The sequence below is a fragment of the Cottoperca gobio genome, chromosome 8, assembly GCF_900634415.1.
Source record: "Cottoperca gobio chromosome 8, fCotGob3.1, whole genome shotgun sequence".
In the NCBI taxonomy this organism is placed as follows: Eukaryota; Metazoa; Chordata; class Actinopteri; order Perciformes; family Bovichtidae; genus Cottoperca; species Cottoperca gobio.
The window spans coordinates 544,632-566,789 of record NC_041362.1 but is presented as its reverse complement, the minus strand read 5'-3'; the positions used below and the strand labels follow the sequence as shown (position 1 = coordinate 566,789).

Below are 22,158 nucleotides of genomic sequence, written 5' to 3'. Positions count from 1 at the left end.
TGTAAACAGTGATAGACTGCAGCGCGTGTATCATGATGCACAGCTGCTGCGGACCAGTTTCCCCGTCAGGTGGTGATAGTTAGAAAGATTATATTTTCTCATGTTGTGTCCCAGAGAAAACTTCCAGATGCTGAAAATATTTAGTTATTTTTCTTAACACATTATATAATCGCCAGGATTTAATACATTGGAAGCAAAACTTCCTCTGAAAACACAGATGCCACCATTTGTTTCTTCAAGGGAGAAAGCTGCTTCAGTTCATCTCCACTCAAAATCATGTCTCTCACACACACACACACACACACACACACACACACACACACACACACACACACACACACACACACACTCTAGTAGAGTACTGAACTGCTCTGCTGACCAGAAACAAAACTCAGCATAAATGTTTCTTTAACATGCAGGAACTTTGAGCGTCTTCACACGAGGCTCAAGAGGACTTCATCTGACCTTTATATGATTTATATTTATGAAATGTAATACGTGTTGGTACACACATACAGGTTAAACTGGTTTTAAGTGCTCTGACTGGTGTCTTCATTTTACTCTGTTTGCTTTTTCACTACAAAACGTTTTGCTGTTTGAATATGAAACAAAGTGATCGGACTGTCTCAATATTAGATTTTCACTGCACTATAAATGTGGAGAAAGAAATCCAAGATAACAATGTTATCGTTTTAGCCATAGAACATTTTCAAATAAATAAATAATGCTATCAGACAAATTCATCTTTATCTTGTTCTTTGTCAATATTCTTTGTGTGTTGGGCATTTTGGAGACAAAGAACAGAAAGAAACAGAAATGTTATGTACACGATATTGTCCACCAATGAACCTTAATTACTAAAAGGACTTCAATAACCAAACATTTTGAGTAAGCCTTCGATTTATTTCCATATTGTAATCAAAAGCGGTCTTCTTCACCCAGACACAGTCTGCTCCAGACAGTGCCATGGATACAGGAAACAAGCAGGGATACAGGGGAAGATTTGTTGGGGGTTATCAGGGCCGTCAACCACCCCGTACGTTTTACCCTTCAAATCCACTGCAGAGACGGACAGATCTACGGCCTGGAGGAGATAAAGAGACAATATCAGACTGAAAGGGTGGAGTTTACGGACAAAATAAGACATCTGGAGGAATACAAACACACTACAGAGACAGGGATGGAAAACATTTCCAAAAGGTTTTCACAACCATCTGTGATGCTCCTTTAGAGAAAAGCTAGATATGTATTGTAACATTCATACATGTTGTACACACTACAGGTGAACAGAGTCATACATGTTGTACACACTACAGGTGAACAGAGTCATACATGTTGTACACACTACAGGTGAACAGAGTCATACATGTTGTACACACTACAGGTGAACAGAGTCATACATGTTGTACACACTACAGGTGAACAGAGTCATACATGTTGTACACACTACAGGTGAACAGAGTCATACATGTTGTACACACTACAGGTGAACAGAGTCATACATGTTGTACACACTACAGGTGAACAGGGTCATACATGTTGTACACACTACAGGTGAACAGAGTCATACATGTTGTACACACTACAGGTGAACAGGGTCATACATGTTGTACACACTACAGGTGAACAGAGTCATACATGTTGTACACACTACAGGTGAACAGGGTCATACATGTTGTACACACTACAGGTGAACAGAGTCATACATGTTGTACACACTACAGGTGAACAGAGTCATACATGTTGTACACACTACAGGTGAACAGAGTCATACATGTTGTACACACTACAGGTGAACAGGGTCAAACATGTTGTACACACTACAGGTGAACAGAGTCATACATGTTGTACACACTACAGGTGAACAGAGTCATACATGTTGTACACACTACAGGTGAACAGAGTCATACATGTTGTACACACTACAGGTGAACAGAGTCATACATGTTGTACACACTACAGGTGAACAGAGTCATACATGTTGTACACACTACAGGTGAACAGGGTCATACATGTTGTACACACTACAGGTGAACAGGGTCATACATGTTGTACACACTACAGGTGAACAGAGTCATACATGTTGTACACACTACAGGTGAACAGAGTCATACATGTTGTACACACTACAGGTGAACAGAGTCATACATGTTGTACACACTACAGGTGAACAGAGTCATACATGTTGTACACACTACAGGTGAACAGAGTCATACATGTTGTACACACTACAGGTGAACAGAGTCATACATGTAACTAACAGATATCAGCATGAAGCTTCCCCACTTCATGACTCACATCAACACACGTTTATATTACAAGTGTTCTGACATGTCTGTGGCTCACTTGTCTCTCCGTCTTCTCTACCTGTCTGTGGCTCACTTGTCTCTCTGTCATCTCTCCCTGCCTGTGGCTCACTTGTCTCTCTGTCATCTCTCCCTGTCTGTGGCTCACTTGTCTCTCTGTCTTCTCTCCCTGTCTGTGGCTCACTTGTCTCTCTGTCATCTCTCCCTGTCTGTGGCTCACTTGTCTCTCTGTCTTCTCTCCCTGTCTGTGGCTCACTTGTCTCTCTGTCATCTCTCCCTGTCTGTGGCTCACTTGTCTCTCTGTCTTCTCTCCCTGTCTGTGGCTCACTTGTCTCTCTGTCTTCTCTCTCCCTGTCTGTGGCTCACTTGTCTCTCCGTCTTCTCTACCTGTCTGTGGCTCACTTGTCTCTCCGTCTTCTCTACCTGTCTGTGGCTCACTTGTCTCTCTGTCTTCTCTCCCTGTCTGTGGCTCACTTGTCTCTCTGTCTTCTCTCTCCCTGTCTGTGGCTCACTTGTCTCTCCGTCTTCTCTACCTGTCTGTGGCTCACTTGTCTCTCCGTCTTCTCTACCTGTCTGTGGCTCACTTGTCTCTCTGTCTTCTCTCCCTGTCTGTGGCTCACTTGTCTCTCCGTCTTCTCTACCTGTCTGTGGCTCACTTGTCTCTCCGTCTTCTCTCTCTCTGTGGCTCACTTGTCTCTCCGTCTTCTCTACCTGTCTGTGGCTCACTTGTCTCTCTGTCTTCTTTCTCTCTGTGGCACACTTGTCTCTCTGTCTTCTCTCCCTGTCTGTGGCTCACTTGTCTCTCCGTCTTCTCTACCTGTCTGTGGCTCACTTGTCTCTCCGTCTTCTCTCTCTCTGTGGCTCACTTGTCTCTCCGTCTTCTCTACCTGTCTGTGGCTCACTTGTCTCTCTGTCTTCTTTCTCTCTGTGGCACACTTGTCTCTCTGTCTTCTCTCCCTGTCTGTGGCACACTTGTCTCTCTGTCTTCTCTACCTGTCTGTGGCTCACTTGTCTCTCCGTCTTCTCTCTCTCTGTGGCTCACTTGTCTCTCTGTCTTCTCTCCCTGTCTGTGGCTCACTTGTCTCTCTGTCTGTTCTCCCTGTCTGTGGCTCACTTGTCTCTCTGTCTGTTCTTCCTGTCTGTGGCTCATTTGTCTCTCCGTCTTCTCTCCCTGTCTGTGGCTCACTTGTCTCTCCGTCTTCTCTCCCTGTCTGTGGCTCACTGCTCTCTCCGTCTTCTCTACCTGTCTGTGGCTCACTTGTCTCTCCGTCTTCTCTCCCTGCCTGTGGCTCACTTGTCTCTCCGTCTTCTCTCCCTGTCTGTGGCTCACTTGTCTCTCCGTCTTCTCTCCCTGTCTGTGGCTCACTGGTCTCTCCGTCTTCTCTACCTGTCTGTGGCTCACTTGTCTCTCTGTCATCTCTCCCTGTCTGTGGCTCACTTGTCTCTCCGTCTTCTCTCCCTGCCTGTGGCTCACTTGTCTCTCTGTCATCTCTCCCTGTCTGTGGCTCACTTGTCTCTCTGTCTTCTCTCCCTGTCTGTGGCTCACTTGTCTCTCTGTCATCTCTCCCTGTCTGTGGCTCACTTGTCTCTCTGTCTTCTCTCCCTGTCTGTGGCTCACTTGTCTCTCTGTCATCTCTCCCTGTCTGTGGCTCACTTGTCTCTCTGTCTTCTCTCCCTGTCTGTGGCTCACTTGTCTCTCTGTCTTCTCTCTCCCTGTCTGTGGCTCACTTGTCTCTCCGTCTTCTCTACCTGTCTGTGGCTCACTTGTCTCTCCGTCTTCTCTACCTGTCTGTGGCTCACTTGTCTCTCTGTCTTCTCTCCCTGTCTGTGGCTCACTTGTCTCTCTGTCTTCTCTCTCCCTGTCTGTGGCTCACTTGTCTCTCCGTCTTCTCTACCTGTCTGTGGCTCACTTGTCTCTCCGTCTTCTCTACCTGTCTGTGGCTCACTTGTCTCTCTGTCTTCTCTCCCTGTCTGTGGCTCACTTGTCTCTCCGTCTTCTCTACCTGTCTGTGGCTCACTTGTCTCTCCGTCTTCTCTCTCTCTGTGGCTCACTTGTCTCTCCGTCTTCTCTACCTGTCTGTGGCTCACTTGTCTCTCTGTCTTCTTTCTCTCTGTGGCACACTTGTCTCTCTGTCTTCTCTCCCTGTCTGTGGCTCACTTGTCTCTCCGTCTTCTCTACCTGTCTGTGGCTCACTTGTCTCTCCGTCTTCTCTCTCTCTGTGGCTCACTTGTCTCTCCGTCTTCTCTACCTGTCTGTGGCTCACTTGTCTCTCTGTCTTCTTTCTCTCTGTGGCACACTTGTCTCTCTGTCTTCTCTCCCTGTCTGTGGCACACTTGTCTCTCTGTCTTCTCTACCTGTCTGTGGCTCACTTGTCTCTCCGTCTTCTCTCTCTCTGTGGCTCACTTGTCTCTCTGTCTTCTCTCCCTGTCTGTGGCTCACTTGTCTCTCTGTCTGTTCTCCCTGTCTGTGGCTCACTTGTCTCTCTGTCTGTTCTTCCTGTCTGTGGCTCATTTGTCTCTCCGTCTTCTCTCCCTGTCTGTGGCTCACTTGTCTCTCCGTCTTCTCTCCCTGTCTGTGGCTCACTGCTCTCTCCGTCTTCTCTACCTGTCTGTGGCTCACTTGTCTCTCCGTCTTCTCTCCCTGCCTGTGGCTCACTTGTCTCTCCGTCTTCTCTCCCTGTCTGTGGCTCACTTGTCTCTCCGTCTTCTCTCCCTGTCTGTGGCTCACTGGTCTCTCCGTCTTCTCTACCTGTCTGTGGCTCACTTGTCTCTCTGTCATCTCTCCCTGTCTGTGGCTCACTTGTCTCTCCGTCTTCTCTCCCTGCCTGTGGCTCACTTGTCTCTCTGTCATCTCTCCCTGTCTGTGGCTCACTTGTCTCTCCGTCTTCTCTCCCTGTCTGTGGCTCACTTGTCTCTCCGTCTTCTCTCCCTGTCTGTGGCTCACTTGTCTCTCCGTCTTCTCTACCTGTCTGTGGCTCATTTGTCTCTCCGTCTTCTCTACCTGTCTGTGGCTCACTTGTCTCTCTGTCTTCTTTCTCTCTGTGGCTCACTTGTCTCTCTGTCTTCTCTCCCTGTCTGTGGCTCACTTGTCTCTCTGTCTTCTCTCCCTGTCTGTGGCACACTTGTCTCTCTGTCTTCTCTACCTGTCTGTGGCTAACTTGTCTCTCTGTCTTCTATACCTGTCTGTGGCTCACTTGTCTCTCCGTCTTCTCTCTCTCTGTGGCTCACTTGTCTCTCTGTCTTCTCTCCCTGTCTGTGGCTCACTTGTCTCTCTGTCTGTTCTCCCTGTCTGTGGCTAACTTGTCTCTCTGTCTGTTCTTCCTGTCTGTGGCTCATTTGTCTCTCCGTCTTCTCTCCCTGTCTCGCTCACTTGTCTCTCCGTCTTCTCTCCCTGTCTGTGGCTCACTTGTCTCTCTGTCTGTTCTTCCTGTCTGTGGCTCACTTGTCTCTCCGTCTTCTCTCCCTGTCTGTGGCTCACTTGTCTCTCCGTCTTCTCTCCCTGTCTGTGGCTCACTTGTCTCTCTGTCTTCTCTCCCTGTCTGTGGCTCACTTGTCTCTCTGTCTTCTCTCCCTGTCTCGCTCACTTGTCTCTCCGTCTTCTCTCCCTGTCTGTGGCTCACTTGTCTCTCCGTCTTCTCTCCCTGTCTGTGGCTCACTTGTCTCTCTGTCTTCTCTCCCTGTCTGTGGCTCACTTGTCTCTCTGTCTTCTCTCCCTGTCTCGCTCACTTGTCTCTCTGTCTTCTCTCCCTGTCTGTGGCTCACTTGTCTCTCCGTCTTCTCTCCCTGTCTGTGGCTCACTTGTCTCTCTGTCTTCTCTCCCTGATGGTGGCTCTGTGCAGGTCCAAGACTCTGTCCCTGCAGCAGCTGGTGGATGCAGTGGGGCCGGCGCTGAATGATGCCCGGGCCCTGGGCTCTCTGCTGGGTCTGACAGACTTGGTGGAGAAAGTGGACCAGGCCCACAGTGGAGGATTTTATATAAACCTCCCCTCAAAAAGCGAACTGTCGACCTTCAATGGAGGATTTTACAAGATGCTATCGCCTCAAATGCTGTTTTTAACAAGTGTCTATTTTGTAATCTCCGTGAGACAGTTTTCCATGTTTTTAGCGAGTGTAAGAGACTCACAAGTTTCTTCTCTCTTTAACATTGGTTTTTAGTCTCTTTGATGTAGTTTTTACTGAGAGTGTTTTTATCATGTGAGCTGCCTACAAAAAGGCAAACAAAGAAAAGTGGCAGCTCATAAATTTCCTCTCAGGAGAAGCAAAAATGGCGAATTTATATAAGCAGAAGGAACACCGTAGAGAACAGAGAAGGGCAGGAGGCCAAAGCAATATGGCTTCTGTGAACATCAGGGCCAGACTCTGGCTCGAGTTCAGATTTTTTAAACATAGTGACGATTTAGAGACTTTTAAACAGCGTTGGTGTTCCAAGAATATTGTTTGTTTTATTGATAAGGATGAGTTGCACTTTGCACAATTTTTGGTTGGATAAAAAAATAAAATTATGTGTATGTGTGTGTGTGTGTGTGTGTGTGTGTGTGTGTGTGTGTGTGTGTGTGTGTGTATACATGTGTATATATAGAGATATGTATTTTAAAACAGAAAGGGATTTTCTTTGCACTTTATTTGTAAACTTTGTGAGTTTACATTTATTTTTGTAAATAAAGTGTTTCTTGAAAAATCTATATATCTTATTTACCATGAAGTTAATGTACGTCTCTTTAGAAACAGGATGAATTATACCATGCCTAACTTTAATGGATGTAATCAGACATTTCTAGAATATGAATATGATATAAAGCCTGACTTTTGGATGCTGCAGATCAAGTGTGGCACATTGTACGTCCTCCATGTGGCCCCACAGCTCTGCATGATAAGAACATGAGGTTGTAGATGATTTGAGGTCCCAGGTTTTACTGCACAAACTGCAGTCAAGTGATGACGACTTCTTTATAACGCCGTCGCGGGTCATCCTCGATGTATTTCTTTATATACCAACAGGAGACGTGAGCCTTGAGGTTTTCTTCAACCAGGAAGTCCATGGCAGCCTGTAAGAGGAGCATTAAATACAGTAAATACAGCTTTTCAAAACTGACTGATGCTTCACGAGTTTAACTCACCTGCGACAGCTGTGCAGCAACACCTTGGCCCCTAAATGTCTCCGGTACGTACGTTGACATTAAGTCCACCTCCTTCTCTCCGGTGAATCTGTAGAGCAGCACCGCACAGGCTGCATGGCCGTCTGCAGACAGAGGAAGAGGACTTCACATTTAAAATGACTGAGATCCCAATGATCACAACGCAGCTCCTGAGGGAATCACAGACAATCTAACACATCTAACAATAATAGGACACGTTCTTAAAATAATGACCTAGAATCTCAAAATAATGACTTGGGGTACTAATTCAATCATTTGGAATAGTTTTGTATTATTTTGAGAAATGTTTTCATATTTGAATAATGTTTTTATTATTTTGAGATTAAAGTTTGTCATTATGACTTTTTTCTATCACATTGGCGGAAATGGGCTTCCACAAAACTCCCTACAAAAAAACCTTTATTTAAGTGGGTCCCTACTAGGCTGCTTCTACTGTGCTACTGTGGACAACTAGACAAAAATGTACTGAAATGTGTTTCCTTTGCTAATAAGATATATGCCGAACTGTTTGGCTGATACAAACAGCTCGTATTATGTACAAATCATTCATATCCTCAGTGCAACGTCTTCACTTGGCAAAGTTACATTAAATTCCTAGATTTGTAGATGAAGTTTCGCTGAGTGTTTTCTCCTAACAAAAGCGACACTGTCAATATATGAGCAAAATTCAACAACATGTCTGTAAAGAAACATCTGTATATTCTAACGTTAAAGTAATCCACGGCACAGATTTGTGTTTTTAACTAGGCCGCAAGTGGACGCCGAGCTCTCTTATAGGATGTCCCCCGGCTACAGAGCGCTAACCTCGGCTATCTCTCCTCACCTGCCCCGCTGCCCGGAGAGACGGTGAAGCGCCGGTTCTGTCGGTCGTGTTCAACCGTTAAACTGAAGCCCGGATTTAACGCACTGAAGGCGGCTGGGTGAGACTTCCGTCGGAGATTTAACGCAGTGAGTCTGGAAAACATTTTAAAGGCCATTTATACATGAAAAAGACTCGTAATACTAAGCAGCATGTAGTGTTAACATTAAAGACCGGCCACTAGGGGGCGCCACATGCTCACACAATAATAATGACCTTCTTCATGACCTTTCTGTGACCTCTACATTACATAACAAACAGGGTTACATTATTTCAAAGTGGGAATAAATTATGACAAGTTTTAACATTTAGGTGAACAAATTGTTTTATATGTTTTCATCATTTATACACCTAGATTTTAGAAATTACTGACGACCATTGTAGGTTAAAAAATAAAAATAAAGTTACTGCTAATAATAATAATAATATTAAAATAAATTACGGATCAGAATAATATTCCAGAATAAAACTACACGTACAGAACAGATACGACATTTTCTTTATATTTGTCTATTTTAATGCAAATTCTGCATGGTAATTAATTATTATTGTTTTTACAGGCAGAATAATACACATAACAAACACGGAAATATGTTGACATGACAATATTCTTAACTTCACAAAGACAATTTAAGTTATAGTTAATTATTTTAATAAGTCATTCAAATAATGAGGTTTTACAGTATTAATACATTCAAAAACTCAAATATACAGTTTGAGCTTATTTTGGGTTTTATATCTATTATGTCTGAAGGAGAAACTGGGAAATCCATATAACTTTGAATATTAAGTGTCTTTTGGATTTAGCCTGTTCTTTTATATATACACAATAATATTTCTCATAAAACCAAGTTTAAGACCATATTATTACCACACACACACACACACACACACACACACACAGTATAGATAATGAACTGATGGAGGAAATACACTTCTTTCATTTCTGTCACATTTATTAAAGCCCAACTTTATTTAATTTTGTTGTTCTTTGTTTAAAATGCATTGTTATTAAATCCACAGGCAATACAAATTAATATAATATATTAAATATAATATAAAGATTGCCATCGTTCAAAGCCACAAATAAAAAATGAAACAAGAGTAAGAAAGTATCTTTTACCAAAAACAAAGTCTCTTATTGTCATTTAGGTTGATTCATAGTCTGTTCCTCATTTAAATATCTTTAAACATCTGGTAGCAGAGGTTTGACATACAGCACCCAGTGTTGTAGGAATATGTCCCTCATGTTGTTTCTAATCCCTTGTGAATGGGGGGGGGGGGGGAACCTGTGCACCACATAGCCGAGCCTCTTCAAATGCCCAAACACCTTTGTGATGAAACAGAGCTGTTAGACCGGTGCAGCAGTGCAGTCCTCCTTCAGAGTGTTTGTCGGCACATCTGCTCGTACCTGATATTGCTGGAGGCTCACTGCGCTCGACGACAGAAACTTCTCGTACCCGTCCTGGATGGACATCGGCAGCTCCTCGTAAAACACCTGCACGTTTCCCTGTTCACACAGCCACTCGCAGAGTCACACATCTGTATTTAAACATCACAACAGGGATCGGCTGAACATCGCTGGATGTGTTTTGGGCCGATTGAGTCGTTAATTCAACCAGTTATGCAGCAGAAATGATCCACCAGCGCCTACACTGGGATTTCTGCTTATTGTGATGTCACTTCTTGGAGCATCTTCAAATGCTTCATATCTTTAAAATATGTACAAACTAAGCTAAATGATTATATAAGATCCATTCAAACAGGATGAAGCAAACAACAATGTCCCGCAGCCGCCCGGGGAGCTCCACATTTAAAGGGTTAACAGCCTCCCAAGAACAATTGTATTGGACTACAAAAGCTAAGAGACATGTTGATCACCAGCTGATGGGAGGATGGTTCATACATGTTGGAACATTCTTACACATGGCCAACCCTAGACTCACAAGTGCTATATATAAACATTACAGAACACAAAGAATGATGTGAGCTCCACCCTGGTGAAACAGGTTTCATGCCACTCACACACTCCATCAGGTAGAGAGCCTCTTCGGGGAAGAGAACCTGCTTGCCGTTGGCAGAAAAGCCCATCGTCTGCCAAAACGTTCCCTTAAAAACAACAAGACACAGTATAATGACATGCTAATGATAGAGGAGGACGTGCAGAAGGTATCAGCTTATCACAGAGTGTGTGTGTATTGTTTGTTTCACAGAGTGTGTGTACTCACAGCTGGAGACTGAAGCTCCACGATCTTCTCACTAGGAAGCCCATGTGGCCTTCACGAGGTTTCCTCTACAGTAAAATAAACACATATCTCCTGTCGGTGCAGAACAATCTGGACCTCAACACACACACACTTCACATTATTGTGGAGAATGGACTGAGTCCATCGTTAACAGGACTTTTAGAATCAGATCTTCTTTATACCTGTACCTAAAACACATCTTTTTATTGTACACTTGTATGTTTCACTCTGAAGCTCCGATTAAAAAGAAACTAAATAGAGTCAAACACACACTGTTGTCAAATGTCATTACAAACATGTTCCTACCGTGTATAAAAGTTTGCTTTGACTTCCTCTTTGAATCCATTAATATACTTAATATCCATGTTTTCCAGTTCCCATTCTCCCTTTGTAACCATGGACAGCTCAGAGATGTTAGTAAGGAGTGCTTCACTGTGGACTGTCCCTAGTTGTATGGTGTACGCTGTGTGGAGAAAAGAATATTAAATAAATACATGAACATTTTGAACCTGCTTCAATCCAATGCTGATATTTCTGTTCCTGAAGTGTATGCAAATCAGCACATATTTAATAAGATCTCTCATTCGCATATTTAAACATAACATTTCAGAAAACTTGTCAATACAAATATTAATTGTACCTAATAAAAGTAATTAACTGGAGGAGTTTCATAGTGATATCTATTAGTTCACATTGTTTACCCTATTCACCTGCTGTCTCCCCTTACCGTCTGAGTTCATGGAGGAAAAAGTGATCTCACAATTTTGGGTGTCAAAGGGGAACATGGAGACATTCAGCAGACAGGTGGAGGTCAGCCGCTGACGTGCGTTTGCCTTCACCAAACCGTTGGGAGACAAACTGACAACTGGACTCCTGGAGATGCTCCCAGTGTCAGAGGAACTGAAAAAGTAAAGAGGACATTCTGCTTTCATAGATTTCCCTTGACCTTCATTAAAAACAGGTCAAAGCACAGAGGTGTCATCCATATAAAGAGCTAGACAAACCACAGCAGCTATCACCAATGTTATGTAAGTGTATATTGTTGATCTCTCAATCAAAACAATAACAGAAGACGGAGTTTGGTGATGTTGTGAAGCAGCGTGGGATCATGGTTCAGAGTTTCCTAAATGCTGATTTAATAAGCCTAGTTGCCACTAACGTTTGCTCTTGTTTCTCTGATAACGTAAGAGCCATACGTTCAGGAGGTTTTTACCAACAGCCGAATTATCTGCAAAGGTCTCCTTTTCGTAAAAACAAACAAATCAGGTGAGTAAACTCGGCAAAACACTGAATAAAGCAACTTTACGTTAGAAACAAGTTTCTCTCCAAAGATGTTCGGGGGACAAGGGATGCCCCAGAGGATGCGAGCCGAGTTGCCGCTAACGTTTGTTCTTGTTTCTCTGATAACGTTGAATCTATAGGTCCATGAGGTTTTTACCGAAAGCTGAATTACATTACAGGTCATTTAGCAGACGCTCTTATCCAGAGTGTCACAACGTGGCACGAGAGGAGGTGACAAGGAGGGAGACCACACAATCAAATAACTTTTCTATATGGTTTAATTTAAGTAAATGATCCACAAAGCACAAGCACAATACAAATAGCAGGCAGCAGGCCAGAGGGAAGAGACAGAGAAGATCTTGCAGGTCTCTTTATAGCCTGAGCCCAGCCTGCTCAAGTGTGCTGAATCAGTGATGAGGACATGACGAGGTCTCAGCTCCACCAATCAACCTCCTGAAACACAGGTGAAGCACACAGCCACCTCTGAGGCCGTCACACTCCCCCCCCATAAGACAGGGTTCCTACCCTGGACTTTAAACAATGGACATTATCCTATAAACAACTAACCATACATTATTTATTTTTTTATTATTTTTTTTAAAGGTGTTTGGCCTAAACAACCCCCCTACCAAACATAACTTTACCCAACTTAACACTCTTCCCTCTCCAGATTCGGCAACTCCAACCTCAGCAACCTTGACGCCTAGACCACTAGGCCATCACCACCACCAGAATTATCTTCAAAGGTCTCTCTTTCTCCAAAACAAACAGACCAGGTGAGTTAAATTGGTAAAACACAGAATCAAGCAGTTTCACGTTAGAAATCAGCGTTTCTCCAATGATGTTCGGGGGACAAGGGATGTCCCAGAGAGGATGCGAGCCGAGTTGCCGCTAACGTTTGCTCAGCCTGTTTCTCTGATAACGTAAGATCCATACGTTCATCAGGTTTCTACCGGGAGCCGAATTATCTGCAAAGGTCTCTCTTTCTCCAGAACAAACAGACCAGGTGAGTTAAATCGGTGAAACACAGAATCAAGCAGTTTCACATTAGAAATCAGCGTTTCTCCAATATTATTATTATTATTATTATTATTATTATTATTATTATTATTATTATTATTATTATTATTATTATTATTATTATTATTATTATTATAATGTAAGTACACAACTCACCAAAACATATCACTTTTTAAAATGTATTTTATATTGCTGCAACAATATAAATAAAAGTGTATCTTAGGAGTTTTGTTCTACAAAGAAAATTATTATTAAAAATATTTAATATTTAATTAAATTAAAATGAACATGTTCCTCTACAGAAGTTTTGTTCTACCAGGAAAGGTATGCTATAAATGCACATGAATTTAAGTCATTCATGCATTGTAAGCCATGTATATTATAAAACAAGATTTCCAGTTAAACCAGACAGAAAATCAAACTTATTTACACTTTATAAAGAACGCAATCATGTTTGTTTACAAGAAGACTCCACAGGAAACCTTTAATTGTTATTTACATTTTCTTACTGGATTTAACATTTGTCAAATGTAAAAGATCAGTTTAATGTGGTTTAGTTTATTAAAATGTATGAAAGATAAGGTCCACAAACTGCAGCTCTGTGATGAATAAGTACATACTCCTCTATGATTTCTACGTCTGGGATCCACAGTCTCGATCGAGGAATGCTCAGCACATTTATCCCACAAAAATCTGATGGATTCCAAGTTAGAAATTCATTTGTCCAGCGCTGGGAAAACAAAACGCTGGGTTTTCAAACATTTTATGACACAGGTTGATGAGTGTGTGAGATCGAAACAGACTTGACAATCAACGGGCCTCATGCATGGGGTGGTGATGGCCTAGTGGTACGCCTTCCAAACAAAACACCAGAAGGTCGGGAGTTCACCAGGCTGCCACCAGTGTACCCCAGAACAAGGTACTTCACCCTGAGCTGCTCCAGGGAGACTGTCCCTGTACTTAGTTTAATGTAAGTCGCTCTGGATAAGAGCGTCTGCTGAATGACCTGTAATGCAGGGAGCGACATAAGAACAAAGTTTCCTCTTATTTCTGTTCGTATCCACGATTTGTTATTATTTTGAGAATATAAAACCCCTTGTGTGTGTTCAGCTTCTGAACGTCTCACACACTGCTCTTACATGCTTTTAAACTTAAGTGTATTTAACAGTCCCTGAATGTCACCGCTGAAGTTCTTCTCACAACATTGTTTTGGCTGCATTTCTCTGATTCTTGGCACGTGCCAGAGTATTTGCACCTTTGCTAATAAACAATTCAAGATCTTTCAGCACACCTGGGTAAGAGCAGATTTGCATGGAAATCCAGTTTGGTGCATCTGGAGTTGACGTCTCTTATTTTTCTCTTAACAGAAAATGTGATTTAAGAAGATATTGCTGCACGAGGCCCGTTGTTGTTACCGATGGTTGGAAATGCAAATGTCATTATTTGGCAGCTGAACTCACCATTTGGAGCCCGATGTGACTCGTGACAGTTTGAGACTTCTCATCCTGCAGACAATCAGCAACACTGTGGTTCAGCATTCATGTGCATGTACAACAAGAACATCACTTTTACTTGGAAGAGTTAAACGCACATATGTTCTCACACATCTACACACAGACCGTTTTGTGTTACTTTCCCAGGTTTTAAGACATCTGTCTCTCAGACTTTTGATTAAAATAGAGGTGAAACTATTGAATCTGCATGATATCAATATAACATGTTTGTATTATCACGGTTATTGTCAATACCAGTATATTGTGGTGTATTTTGGACATGGTCTCCACAGTATCAGTTACTTTGAGTTCTGAGTTTTTATGCTTTACAAGTACAATACTTGAGTAAATGTACATTCCACCATTGCAAAACAACAAAACTAGCTGTTGATACAACCCAGAATGGGTAAAGTGCAAAATAATATATGTTTGGTGTCCCTTTAAAAACACAGATATTTAATGTATGCACTATAAAGACACTCACCACTTTTAAAATGCCAAACAACACCATGTCCACCTGAACGAGGGTCGGCGTGGTCCAGTTCTTCACGGGTCGCATGATCTCCAGAACATCGTTTGTTTCCGTCAGGTTCAAGTGCGTCAGAAGAGAAACGTATGAGCAGTCTGAAGTCTTACTGCTGGAAACACCTGCAGGGAAGGACACAAAGAAAAGCTTTTAAAGACGAGGAAAATATCTTCTAACATTAGTAAATCTAAACTAAAGTTGACTTTAATAACTCACTAATTAAAGCTAGAAAAGCGAGAGTCCTCAGAGCTGACATGGCTGTTTGCCTTCATCCCAATGTGGACAAACGCTTTTAAGCTGCCACGCGTGACGCATGAAGAGCAGAACAATACGGCTAAGAGACATGAATGATCGAATTACCTGCATTGTCAAAGCTACATATACGTAAGTCATGCGTACACTTCTATTGTTGACCTGCAGCTGAAGAGAAAAGTCAACATATTAGTCCCATCAAGGGTTTCAGGGTGCACGCTGTTCTCAAACACTTGTGGTCAAGATGAAAGGTTGTTAATTAGAAAATATAAAGAAAGAAGTAAACAGCAATATCTGAGCTGCATATTTCAGTATGTTAAATAACCAGAACCGGAACACATGTTCTTTATTGTGACTGCAGACAAAAGTAAATATAATCACAATTTATAAACTTTATCTGCAGGGGAAGATCGTGTGACGAGATAAAAAGCTGCAGAATTCACTTTTATTCTCTTTGCAAATGTTATATTTCTGCATCTAAGTTCACTCTTAATCTTGTGAGTAGTGTGTTGACTGATGCATCTTAACTCGTAGAGGCCCGCTTTATTACTCTGACGATTCTTTTCTACATTAATCATTTGTTCTATAAAACGTCCATCCCAGTTTCTCCTAATGTCTTGTTTTGTCCGTCCAAAACCCAAAGATATTCACTTTAATATGAAATACAAATTAAATCTCCATATTTGAGGATGAAAACATCATTTTCTGCCATTTCTGCATGAAATTTACTGAAATGGTTTCTCGATTATCACAATAGTTGCCAATTATTTCACTGTGGACTATTTGTTGCAGCTCTATTTATCAGCAGAGCGTCGAATAAAGATGTCGATAAAAAAGCTCCACAACAAGTTAGTCAACTTTAAATAAAGAATACATTTGTTTGATAACTTATAGATTATGGCCTCTCAAATAGAATACATTAGATCAATTATAACTGTGTGGATGAAGACACAATGAATTCAGATACAAGCAGTAAATACTTACACGACATTTGACCCCTTAAAAATAAGAAAAATAAAACAGTTTGTTTCCCAGGTTAACATTTTGAATTGTAAGGATTCTTTAATGCTAAAGTGTCTCTTTAAATATAAAAGCACATTATCCCTAAAACTGACACTTTATGCTCTAAATGACTTCATTTCTTTAAGACAAGACACTACAGGTCAATAAAGTCAAACTAATGAACAGATATCACCCTGAAACTTCCCCAGCTGATGACATGAAGACAATCGTTGAGCTAATGTCCATACATTTAATTAAAATGTGTGTTTTACTTTGTTGACATGTTAGAGTCAAAGGTTCCCCCCCCCGCTCATACACTTCCTTGTTCCCTCCTCTTCCTGGAATGTGGAGGAGCTTGTATCACAACTCAAACTAGTTTCACTCCTCAGGAAGTGAGACTCACACAGTCGCTGGCAGTGAAGGAGAAATGGCGCAGAAAGGAGTTCAGCTGGACCGGGAAACCATCTCTTGTTCCATCTGTCTGGATCTACTGAAGGATCCGGTGACGACTCCCTGTGGACACAGCTACTGCAAGAACTGTATTCAAAGCTTCTGGGATGGAGAGGACGAGAAGAGAAGCCACAGCTGCCCTCAGTGCAGTCAGACCTTCACACCGAGGCCTGTCCTGCTGAAGAAGCACCATGTTAGCAGCTTTAGTGGAGGAGCTGAAGAAGACTGGACTCCAAGCTGCTCCTGCTGATCACTGCTATGCTGGACCTGAAGATGTGGGATGTGATGTCTGCACTGGGAGAAAACTGAAAGCCTTCAAGTCCTGTGTGCAGTGTGTGGCCTCTTACTGTGAGAAACACCTCCAGCCTCATTATGAATGCACCTACATTAATGAAACACAAGCTGGTGGAGCCCTCCCAGAAGCTCCAGGAGAACATGTGCTCTCGTCACGATGAGGTGATGAAGATGTTCTGCCGTACTGATCAGCAGTGTATCTGTTATCTCTGCTCTGTGGACGAACATAAAGGCCACGACACAGTCTCAGCTGCAGCAGAAAGGACTGAGAGGCAGAGAGAGCTCGAGGGGAGTCGACTAAACATCCAGCAGAGAATCCAGGACGGAGAGAAAGATGTGAAGCTGCTTCAGCAGAAGGTGAAGGTCATCAATCGCTCTGCTGACAGAGCAGTGGAGGACAGTGAGAAGAAGTTCACTCAGCTGATCCGTCTCATGCAGAAAAGAAGCTCTGATGTGAAGCAGCAGCTCAGATCGCAGCAGGAAAGTGAAGTGAGTCGAGTCAAAGAGCTTCAGGAGAAGCTGGAGCAGGAGATCACTGAGCTGAAGAGGAAAGACGCTGATCTGAAGCAGCTCGCACACACAGAGGACCACAACCAGTTTCTACACAACTACCCCTCACTGTCCCCACTCAGTGAGTCTACACTCTCCTCCAGCATCAACATCCCTCTCAGATACTTTGAGGAAGTGACAGCGGCTGTGTCACAAGTCACAGATGAACTCCAGGACGTTCTGAGAGAGAAGTGGACAAACATCTCACAGACTGGGACTGAAGTGGATGTTTCACTGTCAGCAGAGCCCAAGACCAGAGCTGGATTCTTAAAGTATTCACGTGACATCACACTGGATCCAAACACAGCAAACAGACTGCTGTTATTATCTGAGGGGGGCAGAAAAGTGACAGTAATGAGAAAACAACAGACTTATTCTCATCACACAGACAGATTCACATGGTGTCGTCAGGTGCTGAGTAGAGAGAGTCTGACTGGACGTAGTTACTGGGAGGTGGAGTGGAGCGGGGGGAGTTTATGTAGCAGTCACATACAAGAACATCAGCAGAGCAGGGGGGGGTGAATCTTTATTTGGAGACAATGATAAATCCTGGGCGTTAGATTGTACAATAACAGATATATATTTCGTTACAACAAAGTCCAAACTCCCGTCTCAGGCTCGTCCGTCCTCCAGACTCGGAGTGTACCTGGATCACAGCGCAGGTGTTCTGTCCTTCTACAGCGTCTCTCACACCATGACTCTCCTGCACAGAGTCCACCACACATTCTCTCAGCCGCTCTACGCTGGAGTTACTTTATATTCTTCTCTCTGGAGACACTGCTGAGTTCTGTAAACTCAAGTAGACAGAAGTAAATCTCTGGTTCTCCTTCAGGGAGTCTTCTTCTCTCAGTGAGTAAACTAACCCCCCCGGACTAAGTGACATGTTCTATGTTTCATATTATATTCCAGATGATCAGCTGTACAATGAACCTGAATAATAATCCCAATATAAGTGCAGGAGGTTTGTGTGACACCAGGATGAAGTGTGAGCAGATAGTTTCCTGTGAATGTTGATCACAGATCACATTTACTTTGAACACAATGTTCTTGTAATGTTAACAGTGAAGTTGAACATGACCCTCATCCTGGGTGGGGTTTGTATTAAACATGTTAAGACTAAAAAGACTTCTTCCTTTAAAATGAATGTGAACGTGTGATTTAAGGGAAGCGGCTTCAGCTCTGTGTTTAAACTCTGAAACGTATTTCGTCTCCGTGTTTGTGCCGACGGCTGATTGTTGTGGCGTTTGTTCAGCTGTCACTCAAACATTGTGGGCGGTGCTTGACGTCATCAGTGGTTGTGTAATGTGGGACTTTGTTTAGGTGGAGCTGCTCCCTCTGTCTGTGGAGCCATGGAGGCTCTCACTGCTCATCATGTTGCTGTCTCTGCATCAACATGTCCACTCAATGTTTGATGAATATTTGTGTTGATGTATTTCTATCTTGTTTCTCTTCCACTGCATGTGTTCAGAGAGGAAGCAGCAGCTTCATCCTGGACACTTTGTTCTGTAATAAAGACGTCTAGAAGCACATTGATGTGTTGCTGTTGTTATGAGGGACTTAATAGAAGTGTACTTATCCTGATCATAATCCATCAGCAGAGGATTCATTCTTGTCTTTCACATGCTGACATTGTGCTCAAAGTGAACGTGTACATGAAGTCATTGAACTTTACTGATGTGAGAACAAAGTGCAGCTTCACATGATGAATAAACAAACATCAAGTCTTTTCTTCTTGTCTTCATTCCAGGGTATCAAACAAAGCTGACGGAGACAATGTGAAGCTGATCTGAGACAATAACTGAGCAAAGTAGCAGCACGTGGTGATCAAATGTTGTCTTATAGATCAGCTGTGAATATGAAACTACTGTATTACTGCAGATCAATATTATCACTACAGTAATAAGGAGACATGTTTTGTGTCTGTCGAGTGGGGAAATGAAAGAACGTACAAATGAAAGTCATGAAATGTGCAGTTTGAAGGATTTAAAGGACCTTTGTCTTAGTCCCTCAAAGGAACTAATACAAATACACTATTGCAGAAGTCTTTCTGTATCACTTACACGTACTACTGCACACTTCTGCCGGAAATAAATAAATAAAATATGATAAATACTTCTCAACTGAGGGAAACAACTCCGACTAAATCCAATTAAAACTTGACTATTGTTTTGATTGGCTCTCAACACAGTCAATAAATAATGCTCCAGATATCAATATACTCTGAAAGAAATCACATTTTAATGGTCAACAAAAGTCACTTCAGAGTTCAAATTCCAGCTCCTTACAAGTGTATAAATACATATTAATATACAGAACATACCGTATGTTCAGTGTCCTGAGGATTTCACTTCTTCACATTAAATCAAATGTTGTTGTTCAATAAACCAAAATTATGTTTCGTGCCAAGAGTGACAATTCCAAGCACTTTTAAAATTCAAGTGTTTTCAAGGATTTCCAGCACCTTTACCAACCAATAATTAAACAATATAAACAGATGAAACATTGAAAAAGTGCTATTTGATATAAAAATATAAAAATCACTTTACCTATTTCAGGTGGACAAAAATAAATATGTGGAAATCTTCAAACCCTGAAATGCTTTAAGAACGATTTACCGACTTGGAAAACAAAATGTAGTTGTGATATTTGAACATATTTTAAATTCTTGAGCATCCTGCAGTTTGGATATTGCAATCAAGATTAAATTCATACATTTTTCCTCCTTAATTATGTTTGAAACTCAGGATAATTTCTCAGATTAATTGTTTAATATGATATAAAACAGCTGAAAACAGCATTTTCTGACATTTAATTTGAATAATTAACAATCGATTATTGAAATCGTTGCAGCTCGAGCCCTTATTTACCATGAAGTTAATGTACGTCTCTTTAGAAACAGGATGAATTATACCATGCCTAACTTTAATGGATGTAATCAGACATTTCTAGAATATGAATATGATATAAAGCCTGACTTTTGGATGCTGCAGATCAAGTGTGGCACATTGTACGTCCTCCATGTGGCCCCACAGCTCTGCATGATAAGAACATGAGGTTGTAGATGATTTGAGGTCCCAGGTTTTACTGCACAAACTGCAGTCAAGTGATGACGACTTCTTTATAACGCCGTCGCGGGTCATCCTCGATGTATTTCTTTATATACCAACAGGAGACGTGAGCCTTGAGGTTTTCTTCAACCAGGAAGTCCATGGCAGCCTGTAAGAGGAGCATTAAATACAGTAAATACAGCTTTTCAAAACTGACTGATGCTTCACGAGTTTAACTCACCTGCGACAGCTGTGCAGCAACACCTTGGCCCCTAAATGTCTCCGGTACGTACGTTGACATTAAGTCCACCTCCATCTCTCCGGTGAATCTGTAGAGCAGCACCGCACAGGCTGCATGGCCGTCTGCAGACAGAGGAAGAGGACTTCACATTTAAAATGACTGAGATCCCAATGATCACAACGCAGCTCCTGAGGGAATCACAGACAATCTAACACATCTAACAATAATAGGACACGTTCTTAAAATAATGACCTAGAATCTCAAAATAATGACTTGGGGTACTAATTCAATCATTTGGAATAGTTTTGTATTATTTTGAGAAATGTTTTCATTATTTTGAATAATGTTTTTATTATTTTGAGATTAAAGTTTGTCATTATGACTTTTTTCCATCACATTGGCGGAAATGGGCTTCCACAAAACTCCCTACAAAAAAACCTTTATTTAAGTGGGTCCCTACTAGGCTGCTTCTACTGTGCTACTGTGGACAACTAGACAAAAATGTACTGAAATGTGTTTCCTTTGCTCATAAGATATATGCCGAACTGTTTGGCTGATACAAACAGCTCGTATTATGTACAAATCATTCATATCCTCAGTGCAACGTCTTCACTTGGCAAAGTTACATTAAATTCCTAGATTTGTAGATGAAGTTTCGCTGAGTGTTTTCTCCTAACAAAAGCGACACTGTCATTATATGAGCAAAATTCAACAACATGTCTGTAAAGAAACATCTGTATATTCTAACGTTAAAGTAATCCACGGCACAGATTTGTGTTTTTAACTAGGCCGCAAGTGGGGGACATCTCTTATAGGATGTCCCCCGGCTACAGAGCGCTAACCTCGGCTATCTCTCCTCACCTGCCCCGCTGCCCGGAGAGACGGTGAAGCGCCGGTTCTGTCGGTCGTGTTCAACCGTTAAACTGAAGCCCGGATTTAACGCACTGAAGGCGGCTGGGTGAGACTTCCGTCGGAGATTTAACGCAGTGAGTCTGGAAAACATTTTAAAGGCCATTTATACATGAAAAAGACTCGTAATACTAAGCAGCATGTAGTGTTAACATTAAAGACCGGCCACTAGGGGGCGCCACATGCTCACACAGTAATAATGACCTTCTTCATGACCTTTCTTTGACCTCTACATTACATAACAAACAGGGTTACATTATTTCAAAGTGGGAATAAATTATGACAAGTTTTAACATTTAGGTGAACAAATTGTTTTATATGTTTTCATCATTTATACACCTAGATTTTAGAAATTACTGACGACCATTGTAGGTTAAAAAATAAAAATAAAATTACTGCACTGCTAATAATAATATTAATATTAAAATAAATTACGGATCGGAATAATATTACAAAATAAAACTACACGTACAGAACAGATACGACATTTTCTTTATATTTGTCTATTTTAATGTAAATTCTGCAAG

General features: G+C 41.9%; 2 protein-coding genes and 2 long non-coding RNA genes across 5 annotated transcripts; all 4 read right to left on the bottom strand.

Annotated features, from left to right (window-relative positions):
• Positions 1-889: 889 nt before the first annotated feature.
• LOC115012400 (protein NATD1-like) lies at positions 890-8,525 on the bottom strand. Of its 2 annotated transcripts, XR_003832676.1 has the most exons (4): positions 8,286-8,525; positions 7,424-7,545; positions 7,111-7,351; positions 890-1,084 (listed from the first exon to the last, which is right to left on the bottom strand). XR_003832676.1 is itself a non-coding variant. In XM_029438008.1 (3 exons), the coding sequence occupies exons 1-3, from the start codon at positions 8,437-8,439 to the stop codon at positions 7,235-7,237; spliced, it is 393 nt and encodes a 130-aa protein (XP_029293868.1). In that variant the 5' UTR covers positions 8,440-8,525; the 3' UTR covers positions 6,723-7,234. The 2 variants fall into 2 exon arrangements, 1 of the variants encoding a protein (XP_029293868.1); XM_029438008.1 differs by lacking the exon at positions 890-1,084 and having other exon boundaries at positions 6,723-7,351.
• Positions 8,526-9,607: 1,082 nt separating this feature from the next.
• Positions 9,608-10,425, bottom strand: LOC115012685 (uncharacterized). Its single transcript, XR_003832715.1, has 3 exons — positions 10,347-10,425; positions 9,733-9,831; positions 9,608-9,651 (listed from the first exon to the last, which is right to left on the bottom strand). It is a non-coding gene; the product is annotated as an uncharacterized LOC115012685 (long non-coding RNA).
• An 882-nt stretch (positions 10,426-11,307) lies between these two features.
• Positions 11,308-14,969, bottom strand: LOC115012797 (uncharacterized). The gene is made up of 3 exons (XR_003832726.1): positions 14,846-14,969; positions 14,329-14,373; positions 11,308-11,467 (listed from the first exon to the last, which is right to left on the bottom strand). It is a non-coding gene; the product is annotated as an uncharacterized LOC115012797 (long non-coding RNA).
• Positions 14,970-19,650: 4,681 nt separating this feature from the next.
• LOC115011644 (protein NATD1-like) lies at positions 19,651-21,821 on the bottom strand. The gene is made up of 3 exons (XM_029436813.1): positions 21,584-21,821; positions 20,723-20,844; positions 19,651-20,650 (listed from the first exon to the last, which is right to left on the bottom strand). Exons 1-3 carry the CDS (start codon positions 21,735-21,737, stop codon positions 20,534-20,536), a joined length of 393 nt encoding a protein of 130 aa, XP_029292673.1. The 5' UTR covers positions 21,738-21,821; the 3' UTR covers positions 19,651-20,533.
• Between the last annotated feature and the right edge of the window lie 337 nt (positions 21,822-22,158).